Genomic DNA, 16,787 nt, shown 5'->3' with positions numbered 1-16,787 from the left:
TCGCTTGATTGTAAGAGCAGATTGCAGTATACTGTGAGAGTGTTTCATTTGTGTGAGAGCATTACAGCTGTAGCTGTAGAGGGTTTCAGTTATGTGGATGACAATTTCAGTAGTGAGTGTTTCACTTAATAGCATGAGAGCATTTCATCGAGCCTCTTCTAAAAAAATAGAACACTGGCCACTTCCATTTTATCGAGCTATTTACCAGTGATTTCCAACCTCTATTGAGCCCAATGCACATTGAAACACAATTTACATTTGAAAAATCCCACTGTACTGTGGTATTGCATGCACAAGTCTGGTGTGGTGGAGAAATATGTTAGTTTAGTACAGGACATGTATGAGGGCAGCAGAACAGCAGTGGGATGTGCCGTTGGTGTGTCAGAAGAATTTAAGGTGGAGGTGGGACGGCATCATGGATCCGCTCTGAGCCCCTTCCTGTTTGTTGTGGTAATGGATAGCCTGACAGACGAGGTTAGACTCGATTCCCCTTGGACCATGATGTTCGCAGGTGATATTGCGATCTGCAGTGAAAGCAGGGAGCGGGCGGAGGAACAATTAGAAAGATGGAGGCACGCACTGGAAAGGAGAGGAATAAACGAAGTAAAACAGAATATATGTGCGTGAATGAGAGGGATGGAGGGGGAAGTGTGAGGCTACAGGGAGAAAAGATGGCGAGAGTGGACGACTTCAAATACTTGCGGTCAACAATACAGAGCAATGGTGTGTGTGGTAAGGAAGGGAAGAAACTGGTCCAAGCGGGTTGGAACAGCTGGCGGAAGGTGTCTGGTGTTCTATGTGACAGAAGAGTCTCTGCTCGGATGAAGGGCAAAGTTTATAAAACAGTGGTGAAGAGATTAGAGACGGTGGCACTGAAGAAACAACAGGAAGCAGAAATGAAGATGTTGAGCATTGGCTAGGATTAGAAATGAGCTCATGAGAGGGACAGCCAAAGTTGGATGTTTTGGGGACAAGGTTCGAGAGAGCAGACTTCGATGGTTTGGACATGTTCAGAGGCGAGAGAGTGAATATATTGGTAGAAGGGTGCTGAGGATGGAACTGCCAGGCAAAAGAGCGAGACGAAGACCAAAGAAAAGGTTTATGGATGTGGTGAGGGAAGACGGGGGCAGTTGGGGTTACAGAGGAAGATGCATAAGATAGGCTAAAATGGAAAAAAAATGACACGCTGTGGCGACCCCTCATCAGGACAAGCCGAAAGGAAAAGAAGAAGACGCCAAAAAACGGAAATGTCTCAAAAAGTGGATCCATTAATTCTTGTATTTGTTTGTTCTGTCACCATGCCTCTATAGCGAAAATAGGTTATTTCTTCTTCTTCAATTAGATACAATTTTAGAATTTCCCAAGGCATACCTAAAGTGTTTCACTTGATAATGCAAGAGCATTCCTGCATAGCATGAGAACACTTCAGTACTCTGTTGAGAGCATTTCATTAATGTGTAAGAGCCTTTCATTGGTTCACATGAGAGACTGCTAAATGAGTGTATTTCAGTAGTATGTCTTGACTGTTTCAGTACTGTGTTTGAGCGTTCCACCTGGTAGTGTTAGCATTTCCTTAGCGCATGAGAGCATTTAACCTATATGTGAGAGGTTTTGTGCAGTGTGTGGGTGAGATAATCCTGAATAATGTTCCTTACAACCCACGCAAATTTGCGCCGGTCACAACTGCTCATGTGCATTGTGGTCTTGACAGGAGAGAAACGTGACATCCAACTCAGTCTTCGATCTGGTGAGACCCAACGCACGTTCATCAGCACCAAGTTCACCTTCTACAACTGCTCTGTGCTCAACTCGTAAGTCTGACACGCACTCCTCACCTCTGTTGCTGTCTTCTTTCGGACTGGCTCCTGCTTGACGGCATCTTCACTTCCTGTTTGTAGCTGCACTTCCTGTGTGGGCAGCATGTTTCCGTGTCACTGGTGCAAATATCGCCACATGTGCACCAACAACCTGGAGGACTGTTCCTTCCTGGAGGGGCGCGTCAGCACGGCCCAGGTAAATCGCCCTATAGCCCCGCCCACCTCGCATACAGTGCTCACTGGAATCTCCTGCTTGTGCGTGCGTGTGTGATCCCTTTAGGGTGGAAAATCAATTTTTCAATTTTACATATATGCTGCGCTGAATGGAGATGCTTGAATCTCAATGTACATGTGTATGACGACAATAAAGTTTATCTATCTAGCTATTGTGTATCTATGGGAACATTTGCAGAACATAATTGAAGTACTGTTTGTGCATCAGCATGCAATCGAATGGCAAGAGAGCCAATCGTTCCCATATATTATTGTCTGAGAAACCTTGTTTTAGGGGCATTTTATCACAGTATGTAAATTTGGGCCAGCTGATTGGTAGCAGAGCTATGGAGCAAAGATTCTGAACATCAGCAGCACCCAGAATTTCCCTTAAATACGCAGTTACAGACAAATGTGTCCCAAATCCTAGCCTGACTTGATGGAATGTCTTGTACATATATAATCAACAACTTTTAATTTTAGCTGACACAGAAGATTAAATAAAACTCTACAAGTCTCTTGATATAGACGATAAAAGTGAGCGTTAATTATCGTTGCTTATTGGAAAAAGTTCAATGGCATCACGTTTTCCATACATCATGAGCATTGATGTATTTCATTAAGTACATGGCTCATATTCATTTCTGAATTTTATACAATACAAGGCCGACTATAAAAGGTTAAAATATGACCAAAACTAAGGCTCACAAACAGGCATCAAGTATTTTAGAGTCATTATTAATTAAATTCAGAATTCATGTTTCATTGTTGCTTTTGAGCCAAATATCATGTGTAATGTGACATTGTAATCCATCCATCCATTTATTTTCTTCGCCACCTATCCTCACGAGGGTCACGGGGAGTGCTGGAGCCTATCCCAGCTGTCAACGGGCAGGTGGGGGGGCACACCCTGAACTGGTTGCCAGTCAATTGATGGGCAATGGAGACAAACCGCCAGACTCACAATCACACCTAGGGGATATTTAGAGTGTCCAATTAATCTTGCATGTTTTTGGGATGTGGGAGGAAACCCACACAAGCATGGGGAGAACATGCAAACTCCACACAGGGGGGGCCGGGATTGAACCCGGGACCTCAGAACTGTGAGGCCAACGCTTTACTAGCTGATCCACCGTGCCACCTGATATTGTAATATTTTGCAAGTGCGGAAAACAAATGTGTCGGTATTGGCTGCACATAACAGGTTTCTTTGAGATGCTTTCATAGCTCTTATAATTATTCTTATCAAATCTGTATGTACAGCAACACGTCACTACTGTTGATCAAGTAACAAAAACATACAGTACAGTGAAAGGGCACCATGGCGGGTGACTGTTTAGAGCGTCTGCCTCACAGTTCTGAGGACCGGGATTCACATCCCAGTCCCATCTGTGTGGAGTTTGCATGTTCTCCCCGTGGCTGCGTGGATTTTCTCCAGGCACTCCCGTTTCCTCCCACATCATTTAACATACATTAATTCGAGACTCAAAATTGCCCGTAGGTGTGAATGTGAGTGCGACTGTTGTCTGTCCCCATGTGCCCTGTGATTGGCTGGCAACCGGTTCAGGGTGTACCCCGCCTCCTCCCCATTGACAGCTGGGATTGGCTCCAGCACTCCCACGACCCTCGTGAGGATAAGCAGCTCAGAAAATGGATGGATAATAAGCTCTCGCGCATGATACACACCCCAAAAAACATGAAAACCGTCCTGTCGTTCTCCAGTAATGCTGCTACTGTTGTTTGTATTATAACTGGAGAATGATAATGTTTACAATCCAAGGAGTCTTCATTATCCCAAGGGGTGAGTTTATATCTCCCAAAATACTCAGGACTTCAAAGTAGTGCACTATTGTTTTACTTCCTTATTGATACTTTCAAATGTGCATAACTTTTAGCACCAATGTTTGTCCTTTTGAAAAAAGATGACATGATTGTCTGGTGGACTCACAGCTGGCAGTGGCTGATTGGCAGATGTGTGGACTCAAGTCACCACTTGGACTCGGGTCATGCGTTTAGACACAATTTGACAATGTTACAGACTTGAAACTTGACTTGGACTTGAATAGCAATGGCTCGTGACTTCACTTGGATTTGAACCCAGTGACTTGAAAAGACTTGGTACTTTAACCAAACTACTGAGAAACCAAGACTGTGTAGCCATTTCCCTTGAATGGGTCTTCTCCAGGTACTGTGGTTTTTCTCCCACATCCCAAAAGCATGCATGGTAGGTTAATTGAAGACTCTAAATTTTGCATAGGTGCAAATTTTTGTATGTTTGTATGTGCCTTGCGATTGCTGGCGACCAGTTCAGGATGTGGATGCCGCCCCAGAGGGCTCATTTTTTTATTTGTCATCCTTTTTTACGCCTTCGTTAGATAGCTGGGAGAGCCAGGCCCCTGACAACGTGATGGCCATGTTGAATGTAAGGCATTGACATGGCTGCCACGTGACAATGATTAAATGTATTGTATATTATACATAGAGCAGAGAGCGAGGGGTATGGCTTCGGTGTTAACTCCCAGGGAGTAAAAAAACACAAGTCTTTGGAGTCTGGAACATGCTATTTTTGTCAAGTCATTCACTTTTGGCAACAGGCTTAGAACTGGGAAGCACATTAGTTTCTTGTGGCTCATGAAAGCGACTCACCTATGATGAGTACTATATGTCAGCAATGTCACCATAACCAAACACAGTGGTGTTGTATGTTTGAAAAAAAAAAAAATAATAACTTCCGAACATTTTTTTATTTACAATAACTTTATCTTGTATCGGGTATTTTAAGACATGAAAAAAACCCTACAAAACAATAGTTTTGGACTGTACAGTAATAGGAGTGCATATCTCCTAAACAAACGCGCTTCAGTGTAACAGACAATGGGTCATATCGGGCAACCCCCTCAGCCCTATTAGTCCGTTCTGTTGAGGTTCCACTGCGTGTGTCTTGTATGGCTTGCCAATGACTTGGCAAGCTGTTCTTTGTTTGTCTATTTTCAGCCTGCCGTTGACTGAAAGTTAGTCTGTTTATCTCTATGTGACCTGACAATGACTGGCGACCAGTCCATTATGGATCCAAATGTGTTTTGGTGACTAGTCTAGAGTGTACTTTCCTCTCACTCAAGTCAGCCTGGATAAGCTCCAGCTCACCTGTAACCCTGAGGAATAAATGCTCTAAAAATTTATGTGTTGGGTTACGTTTGTGTGTGTGTGTGTGTGTGTGTGTGTGTGTGGTGTGTGTGTGTGTGTGTGTGTGTGTGTGTGTGTGTGTAGGTGTGTGTTTGTGTCTGCCTGGCTGTCTGTCTGTGTAGCTATTGTGTGTCTGTATTGACCTTGACCCTGCATTTGTGTGTGGAAAGATCTCTTTAAAGTGTATCTCCACAGTCACTTCAGCATGCTGCGCTCTGGTCCTGTGGTGCTCATGGGCTTCCTGTCAGTCACAAGGCAATTAATTACTGTAGCAATGCTTGTTCATGAAGCTTTATGTCCTTGGAGAAAAACTGTTTGTGTGTGCGTGTGTGCGCGTGTGTGTGTGTGCATCTATCCTGCTGATGATCACGACTTTTCAATTCCAACTGACACTGTATTAGTTCATCATATGACAAAGTCAAAACTAACAACTGTAGTACTTGCACTGCAAATGAAATGCTTTCAGGATTATCGTGACCGAGATAATCAAAGTGATACTATTATCCCAAATTTCAAACAACAAAATATAAAATAGGCAAACATTTGCATATGATTTAGTGTTTTTTTTCTCCCGGAAAAATCCAGTGGAGCTGCTGATACTTTTGCTAATAATACAAAAAGGTGCCAAAAAGAGCCATTTACGGTCATAAAGTCTAATTACACTAGTGACCATAAAAACAATCTAAAAGGCTAATATTAACCATGGGAAATGTGTTCTCGGCTCATAGATAAACCTTTCAAAGAGCCACAGTTTACTCACACAAACATTTTAGTCTTTTCTCTTCCACTTGTTACCGACTGTCCCAAAAAAAAAAAAATCAACAAGGCATTTCTCTGAAATCAGATTTGTGACAAAAGAATGACACAAAACATCTTGAATCACAAACGAGGACAAAAGTGCAAGATTCAATTTTCGAACATCTGAAGGAAATGTAAGTATCATATATGTTCTCCATGCTGTACTAGGAAGACATGATGTAGCATTATGCTAGTAACATGTTAGAAGTGCACAGCTAAAGTTTATCAACAATTTAGCAGCTGTGAGCTGTATTGTTAAGGTTAGTTACCATGCTGACTAGTCACTGACTATTCCGTACTGTATACTAAATAAATACTAAACACTAAATCACCATTGACCACTTTTCCTTCTCGTAATCATTTGGTTTATTTCAATATTTTGTTTGTATTTATCTCAATTATTTTCCCCTCTGCAATATTTTAGTGTTTGCAGCAAACAACTCTAACGCATGGTTATATCTTCGGCCACTAAGACCTCTATCATGAAATCTCTTTTTTCTGTGTGTGTCCTACAGTCTTCATTTTGAATTTCCCCAGATGGAACACCTGAGGATAAGGATGCATTCAATGTCCCTGTAGTCATTAAGTGGTTTGATGGACAAGAAAACCAAGGATATTCTAAATGAAGACTGACAATGGTTTAGGACAACTCTCTACTTTGACCATGAATGTGACAATAAAGTAACAATACATGCTTGTTCAAATATTTAATTGCAAAATAAAGTACAATGTCCTTCCATAACAGGTCTAACCCCTCCTTCCTCTCCACACACACACAGACAAAAAAATCACATTTTCCAATTCTAGAATTTTCACATTTCATTTTCAGTTCACTCAGTCTTTGCATAGGATCGAGTGTGACTGTATAGAGTTCCTGTTTGAACAAGGTCACTGTGATGAGATGTATTCATCCATGAAGGACATGAAAATTGTGGTTGGACAGGGGGAGAAGGCATGTCTAACACCCCCAGCCTATCATCTGGGTCAAGCTCAGTGCTGTGATCCCGGGGAAGTTGCTCCTTTGGCTGAAAGACGGGAAGGTTAATTACATGAGTCCAATGAAAATTGTTCAAACAAACTGAGACTTGAAGCCGGAACCATTCACTCAGATTTTTTGGGGGCACATAGTTGCCTGTTTGTTTATTCTCACACCAAGAGAAGTTGCCTGAGAAGACCGCATTAGGTGGTAGTCCAAGATAGAAGTCAAAAGAGACTGCAGTGAAGGCTTGGTTGCGAATTGTCCATTTTTAATACCTTCTTATCTGTTTGCCATTTTACCACAACATGCTAATCTTAACATTTGTAATACTAAACATTTGCAAAAATAAATAAATACACACACCTTATACATACATGTATCATAATGCCTGTTTCACTTCAAAACTAAATAATTTCAGAGGGGAAAACATTAGAACATTTGAAATACAAACTTAATATTGAATTTAATTAATTAAGGTTGTAGACAGGAAAACTATCTTTAATCATTTTTTTTTGTAAGAAAGACTGGCTCGCTTTAAAAGTCGATAAAAGTAGCTCTTGTATATAATCAACCTCTTGCAGTTAATACTACAGGTTATTTCAGATCTCTGTACCCCCTTTTTTGGTAATTCCATTTTTAAACCACACTGGTGATAAGTGTTTAATTCTTTCAGTAATGTAATTCTCAGGTCATCAAAAGATGATGAAGAAATGCGGCCACTGGTCATATAGTATCCAATATGGGCGAGTCAGTACGGTAGCCATACGGCTAACAGTTATTAGTTGCTAAAGTGTTGTGGCTGTGTGGTTCTAGCATGCTACTAGCATAATCTTACAACGTCCCTACTTCCTAGTACAGCATGGATAATATATGTGATAGATAATTACAGTTCCTAAAATTACTGATCATGTGATTTTTTTTTTTTTTTTTTTTTTTTCCGTCTACAGGGCTGTCCTCAGATCTTGCCCACGTCCGACATCCTGGTGCCGGCCGGTCTGGTTCGTCCGATCACGTTGCGAGCGCGCAACCTACCACAGCCCCAATCAGGCCAGAAGAACTACGAGTGTGTGTTTCACATCCAAGGGAAAGTCCAGCGCATCCCGGCTGTGCGCTTTAACTCGTCCTGCATACAGTGTCAAAACACCTCGGTAAGACGGGTTTACACTGCTTGTTTGGCTCGCCTCAAAATATAGGTTATTTTCACATGACGTCACCTGTTGTGCTGCCTCGAACGGCGGCCATTTTCGATCCCTGAGCTCCGTTACTCATACATATGTGAGGTGGACGACGTTATGTTTCTAACTGCATTTATTGAAGACGTGACTGACAGCACATCAAGCCCAGAAATGACTACTAGGCTACCTGGCATACACACATCATAGGACTCAGGACTGCGTCACAAAGGCGCAGTATTGTGCCCTTGATCTTTTACTCTATGTGACAGAAATCACGAAGGAGGAGGACTTACCTGTATGCTAACACGGAAAACGAAAGGTGGTGAAATATTATTTGTTTAATATCGAGGCAAACTCCATTTAGTCCATTTTTTTTAAAGTAAAACCTGCATATTCACCACAAGCAAAGTGAAATATTTATTATTTGTTTAAAATTTAATGACAATGGCAGAAAGACAAAAGAATAAACAAATCCAGTATATCACAAAACTCTCAAATCTTTCAAGTGACTAACAAAAAAAAAAGATTTTAACTGTAATGTTGGCCTTCTGAAAAGAGTATCGATTAAGCTTGCTAGCTTAGCTCGGCGACACATCAGCACAATGGAGGTTGAGACCGGACAGTGTGATAGCAGCGTCGGGCAACTGTCCACAAAGGCAAGTCTCCGTGAAGCACAGAGACGCAGAACGTCCAAAGTCTTTCGTCGGAAGCATTAGACTATGTCCCCGCTTACGGAGCCAGACTTGGGTACCGGATCGCGAGGCTTTGAAGAGCGCACCGACTAGTAAATCTGGAAAAAGCTTCAGCGAATTGGTGAGAGTTGTTGAAAAAAAGTCTGAAGAAGGCTCTCTGATGGTTAGCAAGTCCTCTCTTGTATACTTGACACAAAAACACAAACAGTAACCAAGAGCATTCCAGAGACTTCTACACTTGTACGTGTTAGGCAGAGAGGTTAAATGGCGGCGTGCAGTGGTGTATGGGTAATTCAGCAATTTGCCCGATGATAAATGCGTTAGGCTAGAGGACTCCCGCAACCCTTGTGGGGATAAGCGGCTCCTAAATAAGATGGTTGGATATTCTTAATTGTACGCTCTAGAACAGTGGTTCTAAAGTTTGTTTTATATTCTCCCAAGAAAGAAAATACAACATCAGTGACCCTCAAATGTACATGTTGGGTGATGCTGGGTTGTTAGAATGTTTCCAAATATAAATGCTTATTTCCAGAAGAGGGAGGAACATATAGTGACCTACAAGAGCGGAGGTAGAACCACGCAGGTAGATTATATTTTGTGCAGACGATGTAATCTGAAGGAGGTTACTGACTGTAAAGTAGTGGTAGGGGAGAGTGTAGCTCGACAGCATAGGATGGTAGTATGTAGGATGATTCTGGTGGTGGGTAGGAAGATTAAGAAGACAAAGGTAGAGCAGAGAACCATGTGGTGGAAGCTGAGAAAGGAAGAATGTCGTGCGGCCTTCCGGAAAGAGGTGAGACAGGCTCTCGATGGACAACCGAAGCTCCCGGAAGACTGGACGACGACAGCCAAGGTGATCAGAGAGACAGGCAGGAGAGTACTTGGTGTGTCATCTGGTAGGAAAGGGGAGAAGGAGACTTGGTGGTGGAACCCCAAAATACAGGGAGTCATACAAGGAAAGAGATTAGCGAAGAAGAAGTGTGATACTGAGAGGACTGAGGAGAGGCGAAAGGAGTACATCGAGATGCGACGTAGGGCAAAGGTAGAGGTGGCAAAGGCTAAACAAGAGGCTTATGAAGACATGTACACCAGGTTGGACACGAAAAAAGGAGAAAAGGATCTCTACAGGTTGGCCAGACAGAGGGATAGAGATGGGAAGGATGTGCAGCAGGTAAGGGTGATTAAGGATAGAGATGGAAATGTGTTGACTGGTGCCGGTAGTGTGCTAAATAGATGGAAAGAATACTTTGAGAAGTTGATGAATGAAGAAAATGAGAGAGAAGGAAGAGTTGAAGAGGCAAGAGTGAAGGACCAGGAAGTGGAAATGATTACTAAGGGGGAAGTCAGAAAGGCATTACAAAGGATGAAAAATGGAAAGGCAGTTGGTCCTGATGACATACCGGTAGAGGTATGGAAGCAATTTGGAGAGATGGCTGTGGAGTTTTTGACCAACTTATTCAACAGAATACTAGCGGGCGAAAAGATGCCTGAAGAATGGAGGAAAAGTGTTCTAGTTCCCATTTTTAAGAACAAAGGGGATGTTCAGAGGTGTGGGAACTATAGAGGAATAAAGTTGATGAGCCACACAATGAAGTTATGGGAAAGAGTAGTGGAGGCTAGACTCAGGACAGAAGTAAGTATCTGCGAGCAACAGTATGGTTTCATGCCTAGAAAGAGTACCACAGATGCATTATTTGCCTTGAGGATGCTCGTGGAAAAGTACAGAGAAGGTCAGAAGGAGCTACATTGTGTCTTTGTGGATCTAGAGAAAGCCTATGACAGAGTACCAAGAGAGGAACTGTGGTACTGCATGCGTAAGTCTGGTGTGGCAGAGAAGTATGTTAAAATAGTACAGGACATGTATGATGGCAGCAGAACAATGGTGAGGTGTGCCTTAGGTGTGACAGAGGAATTTAAGGTGGAGGTGGGACTGCATCAGGGATCAGCTCTGAGCCCCTTCCTGTTTGCAGTGGTAATGGATAGGCTGACAGATGAGGTTAGACTGGAATCCCCTTGGACCATGATGTTCCCAGATGATATTGTCATATGCAGTGAAAGCAGGGAGCACGCAGAGGAACAATTGGAAAGATGGAGACATGCACTGGAAAGGAGAGGAATGAAGATTAGCCGAAGTAAAACAGAATATATGTGCGTGAATGAGAAAAGTAGAGGGGGAAGAGTGAGGCTACAGGGAGAAGAGATAGCGAGGGTGGACGACTTCAAATACTTGGGGTCAACAATACAGAGCAATGGAGAGTGTGGTCAGGAAGTGAAGAAACGGGTCCAAGCAGGTTGGAACAGCTGGCGAAAGGTGTCTGGTGTGTTATGTGACAGAAGAGTGTCTGCTAGGATGAAGGGCAAAGTTTACAAAACAGTGGTGAGGCCGGCCATGATGTACGGATTAGAGACGGTGGCACTGAAGAAACAACAGGAAGCTGAACTGGAGGTGGCAGAAATGAAGATGTTGAGGTTCTCGCTCGGAGTGACCAGGTTGGATAGGATTAGAAATGAGCTCATTAGAGGGACAGCCAAAGCTGGATGTTTTGGAGACAAGATTCGAGAGAGCAGACTTCGATGGTTTGGACATGTTCAGAGGCGAGAGAGTGAGTATATTGGTAGAAGGATGCTGAGGATGGAGCTCCCAGGCAAAAGGGCGAGAGGAAGACCAAAGAGAAGGTTTATGGATGTGGTGAGGGAAGACATGAGGGCAGTTGGGGTTAGAGAGGAAGATGCAGGAGATAGGCTAAGATGGCAAAAGATGACACGCTGTGGCGACCCCTAACGGGACAAGCCGAAAGGAAAAGAAGAAGAAGAAGTTACAAAATATATATAGGAGGCTATTTATTTCATCCATCCATTTTCTTTGCCGCTTATCCTCACAAGGGTTGCGTCGTGGAGCCTATCCCAGCTGTCAACGGGCAGGAGGTGGGGTACACCCTGAACTGGTTGCCAGGCAATCGCAGGACACATGGAGACAGACAACAGCCGCACTCACAATCACGCCTAGGGGGAATTTAGAGTGTCCAATTAATGTGGCATGTTTTTGGGATGTGGGAGGAAACCGGAGTGCCCGGAGGAAACCCACGCTGGCACGGGAACGACATGCAAACTCCACACAGGCGGGTCCGGGGTTGAACCCGGAACCTCAGAACAGTGAGGCCAACCCTTTCCAGCTGGTGCACCATGCCACCCTATTTATTTCAGATGCTAATTTTATTATTATTTTTTACCAGGTACTGTTTTTATTTTCTATGGTTTAACTTGTAACCATGTCTCGCTGCACGAGATGTATTTATTTCAAAACCTTTAGTTTTGAGTTAAAATAAATATTGTTAATTTTAATAAACTTCCTAGTTAAGAAAGGCAGCAAAATGTCTCTTTTGTGTCGAAAAAAGTCAAACACTGATCCTTAAGTATAGAACAGAGATGTAAATTTCGTACATCATTACGCCCCTAATACATTCAGTATATGCACATTATTGTTTTTTCTCATTGGATGTTACCAACTGGATTTCAAATATTAGGATGACACACACATGCCTACTATTATAGATCAGAGTTGGGCAAAGTTAATAAATAAAACGAACTAACTCCCACATGCGGGCTCCTTTCCTTCTGCAACAAAGCATTCCAGCAATCAATAAAAAAAGCTTTCTCAAATGTATCTACTGTATCTCTACCCTTTTCACTAATTGTCTGGAAAAAAAACAACAACCGGGCTTTCAATATAGGCGACACCCTATGGGTTCCGCAGAACAAGTTTTTACAACGCTCCCATTATTTTGTGTACTTAAAAGCATTTATAGATTTATTTTCAAGCTGTATTCACCGCTTTAAATTGCTTAGTATTGTGTGAAAATAATGGACGAAGTGGGGACAGACCAATAGTATTTATTTTCTGAAACAACTAAAAACATCCTAAAAAAGGAAATGTGCTCATCTTCGTCAATGATGTTTGGAGGCTGACGTGTCACTCAGATAGACTATCATTTAAATGTAGGATGGCCAATATCTGACTTTATATAAAATATGTAATCAGAAAAAGAAGGCGGCAGGGTGGATCAGCTGGGAAGCGTTGGCCTCACAGTTGCGAGGACCCGGGTTCAATCCCAGCCCTCCTTGTGTGGCGTTTGCATGTTCTCCCCGTGCCTGCGTGGGTTGTCTCCAGGCATTCCGGTTTCCTCGCACATCCCAAAAGCATGCAACATTAATTGGACACTCTAAATTGCCCCTCGGTGTGATTGTGAGTCCGGCTGTTTGTATCGATGTCCCTGCGATTGGCTGGCAACCAGTTCAGGGTCTACCCCGCCTCCTGCCCGTTGACAGCTGGGATAGGCTCCAGCACTCCCTGCGACCCTCGTGAGAATAAGCGGCAAAAGAAAATGGATGGATGGATCAGAAAAGAAGCCTAAAATTACTACAGTACTGAGTTTATTTGAGAGAGAATTCTCTGCACACAACATTACTCAATCACTATGGAATAAGTGTCAATATTCACAGCATTGGGTCCTACTTAAGGCACAGGTTTATTGCGAGTTGACTCACAAGCACCAAAACCCGCTCTGCATAATATGCAGTGACGGGCGTGCAAATGAGGCAACAAAGCAACCGAAACAGCTCTGCACACAAAGCTCAGGCAAGAAAACACTTTTTAGAGAGGGGGAAAAAAAGATTACCTTAAGATATCAATTGTGCTGTGCCGTCAATGTCTACAAGATCCACCCCTCACCCAACCCCCCGTTAAGCCCTAATAACTGCAAAATGTTAAAGTACAGTGGCTCACATCCCCCACACTCGTGTACAGCTTGCTTTGCCACTGACTGAGACACAGTCATCCTCTCAGCACACTGACCTTCATTTGTCCTTGTGTCAGGAAGCCAGTAAAATTTGTGCGTGTTTTAGGGGAGGAGGGGGGTGTAAATGAAGTGGAAATTGAGCATTTAGCACCCCCCATAGTCCTTCCCCCCCGCCCCTCCAAAAAACAAAAAACACTTCCAAAAGTACCCTATCAATTTTTGACTTGTGGTTTAGGGGAAAAGGAACAATTTTTGTGGGCAGGTTTTGCAATTCCCTCAACATTTGATCCATCTATCCACCCATTTTCTTTGCCACTTATCCTCACAAGGGTCATGGGGAGTGCTGGAGCCTATCCCAGCTGTCAATGGGCAGAAGGCAAGGTACATCCTGGACTGGCTGCCAGCCAATCGCAGGGCACATCGAGACAAAGAGTCGCACTCACAATCGCACCGAGGTGCAATTTAGAGTGTCCAATTAATGTTGCATGTTTTTGGAATGTGGGAGGAAACCGGAGTGCCCGGAGAAAAACCCACACAGGCACGGGGAGAACACGAAAACTCCACACAGGCGGGTCCGGGATTGAACCCGGGACCTCAGAACTGTGAAGCCAATGCTTTACCAGCTGATCCACTGTGCCGCCCTCTAATTTGATCCCTAATTGAATTGTTAAATCTATATATTTTTGTTTCAGTTTAAATGTGAGGTACACTTGAAATCACTTCAATCCAACTTCCTTTATCTCGCACCAAAGCACAACAACAACCACCACCAGTCAGTCCTGAGGAAAGATAACTCACCTTTCGGTCTCTAATAACTGTTCTCATGAGAATTTGTGTGTGTGTGGCTGTGTGTGTTTGTGTGTGCGAGGGCTTCTTGGTGGGCTCAGCTGGATGATTTTAATGGAAATGGAAGTATTAGACACACACACACATAATCAGTGCACCAACAGATGGACTCCAGTGCAACTAGAGAGTTCTACCAAACCAACAGAACAACAACAGGAATTAGAATGTGGAGCTCTTCATTTGATGCTGGCTGAAATGAGGTCTAAGTTGGGCTTTTTCCCAGGTTCATGTGCAAGATGTGTACCACACATGACTTGAATTCATGGTGGCACAGCGGCGCAGCTGTAGCGCGCCGTCCTCATAGTTCTGTGGACCAGGATTCAAATTCCGGCGCCGTCTGTGTGCCCTTTGCACGCTCTCCCCGTGCGTGCGTGGGTTTTCTTTAGGCACTCAAGTTTCCTCCCACATCCCAAAAACATGCATTAATTGGAGACTCTTGGTGTGATAGTGAGTGCGACGGTTCTGTTTCCATGTGCCCTCCGATCGGATGGCAACCAGTTCAGGGCGTATCCCGCCTCCTGCCCGATGACAGCTGGGATAGGCTCCAGCACTCCCGCGACCCTCGTGAGGATAAGGGTCTCAGAAAATGGATGGATTCCTGTTAAAGGCGTTAGAGGATCCACTGTACGATGAACAGTTGTTAACACGTTTACCTTAAGAATGAGAGATTTTGAGTTTGAATCTCTGCTACATGGATTCTTTTGGGGTTTTCCTCCCGCATTACAAAAATGTGTTCCCATGTTTGCTTTGGTGAAGTCTCTAAATTGTCCACAGGCGTTAATGTAAGTACTTTTTTGTCTATATGTGACGTGATGCGGTGTCATAATTGTGTGGATTTTAATGTCGTAGTACTGGTACGAGGGAACGGAGGCAGCTGACCTTCCAGTGGACTTCAACATCGTCTGGGATGGAGACTTCTTTATTGACAAGCCGATGTCCATGAAAGGTTGTTTTTTTTTTTTTTTTTCGTTTTTCCAGACGTACCACTCACAAGGCCAAGGGTGTGATCAATTTTCCTACGTCCAAACGGATTTCCATGAATTACTTGTTTCGCTAAAAACACAAAGAGAATATGCCTGCTTTCTAGGAGTGCGAAATAAAATGAAAGTATTCACATTTGAGAGGATGAAATCAGACAAACGTACACATTTTCAAACACCCTTGTTTTCGAATAACCTGACTAACAAGGTTTGTTGCAATTGGGTGTTTAATGATACTTGTGCTTTACTGTCTGCTTGTTTTAATCATTTGGTAATCAATCTCTTATCCCCTGCGGACAGTTTTTTACTTATTTGTGACCTATTTGTCCGCTCCTCTTTCCTTGCTCGTGTGGCGCTATGTTCTCAGCCTTGCTGTACAAGTGCGAGGCTCAGCGCTCCAGCTGCGGCCAGTGCCTGAAAGCACCTACGGCCTTCCAGTGCGGCTGGTGCGCCGAAAGCAGAAAGTGCGTCCTGCGTCAGCACTGCGCGGCGCCCGAGCACAGCTGGATGCACCACGGACGCCACAACGTGCGCTGCAGCCACCCGCGCATCAACAAGGTAGGAGTGCCCACGCGCCACCTTGGCGCCACGCACGCCCCTAACTACCCCGGATTGACAGTCGGTTCCCGCAGATCACCCCTCTGACGGGACCTCGGGAAGGGGGGACTCGCGTAACCATTGAGGGGGAGAACCTGGGCCTTCAGGTGAAGGAGATTACGCACGTGCAGGTGGCTGGCGTTCGCTGTAACCCCGTCCCCTCGCTGTACGTCAGCGCAGAGAGGTCAGTGAGAACCAAACAAGAGCATCTTTTTGAAGCGTCCTTTCACTGTGGAGTTGACACTTATCAAATACTTCATGTACACATGAAGTTGATGTGTGTGACATCTATTCAGTCTGTAGTTGACATCTGACAAGCATGAAATCAGTGCGTATTTGAAATATAATCATCATAGGACTGGCATTTATTCAGTATAACATGCTGACACAGTGGATTTTGACTCCTGCTTGATTGATCCTATTTCCTCCAAATCCCAAACCAAAGATTTAGAGAATGCACCCAAGGGCCCCCCCTTTTTTAGTGTATTCTCAGTCAGTCCTGTTCAGTTTTTCCTCATGAAATATACAATACATGGGTCACACCTTGTTTGCCTTAGTCAGCATAGAAAATACATAGAATTACTGGAATGAACAAGAAACAGAAATTTTTCATTTCAATAACAAACCTATTGACTCGTCAACATGTTTGAATAGGAACACTGTCCAGAACTTTTGTACAAAAAGAAAAAAAGAAAGATCAATGTAAGATTT

At 43.6% G+C, this 16,787-nt stretch overlaps 1 protein-coding gene across 1 annotated transcript in view; it reads left to right on the top strand.

Moving 5' to 3' along the window:
* The window catches only part of plxna3 (plexin A3), a 94,537-nt gene that overhangs the window by 47,405 nt on the left and 30,345 nt on the right, over positions 1–16,787 (top strand). Inside the window, exons 11-16 of the mRNA XM_061838169.1 lie at positions 1,712–1,811; positions 1,899–2,013; positions 7,938–8,138; positions 15,349–15,445; positions 15,847–16,037; positions 16,112–16,260. Coding sequence (XP_061694153.1) covers positions 1,712–1,811; positions 1,899–2,013; positions 7,938–8,138; positions 15,349–15,445; positions 15,847–16,037; positions 16,112–16,260 — 853 coding nt within the window. The remainder of the gene's footprint in view (positions 1–1,711; positions 1,812–1,898; positions 2,014–7,937; positions 8,139–15,348; positions 15,446–15,846; positions 16,038–16,111; positions 16,261–16,787) is intronic.

Source organism: Syngnathoides biaculeatus, chromosome 2, assembly GCF_019802595.1.
Source record: "Syngnathoides biaculeatus isolate LvHL_M chromosome 2, ASM1980259v1, whole genome shotgun sequence".
NCBI classification, from domain to species: domain Eukaryota; kingdom Metazoa; phylum Chordata; class Actinopteri; order Syngnathiformes; family Syngnathidae; genus Syngnathoides; species Syngnathoides biaculeatus.
The sequence above is the reverse complement of the archived record's forward strand: the minus strand, read 5'-3'. Positions and strand labels throughout refer to the sequence as shown.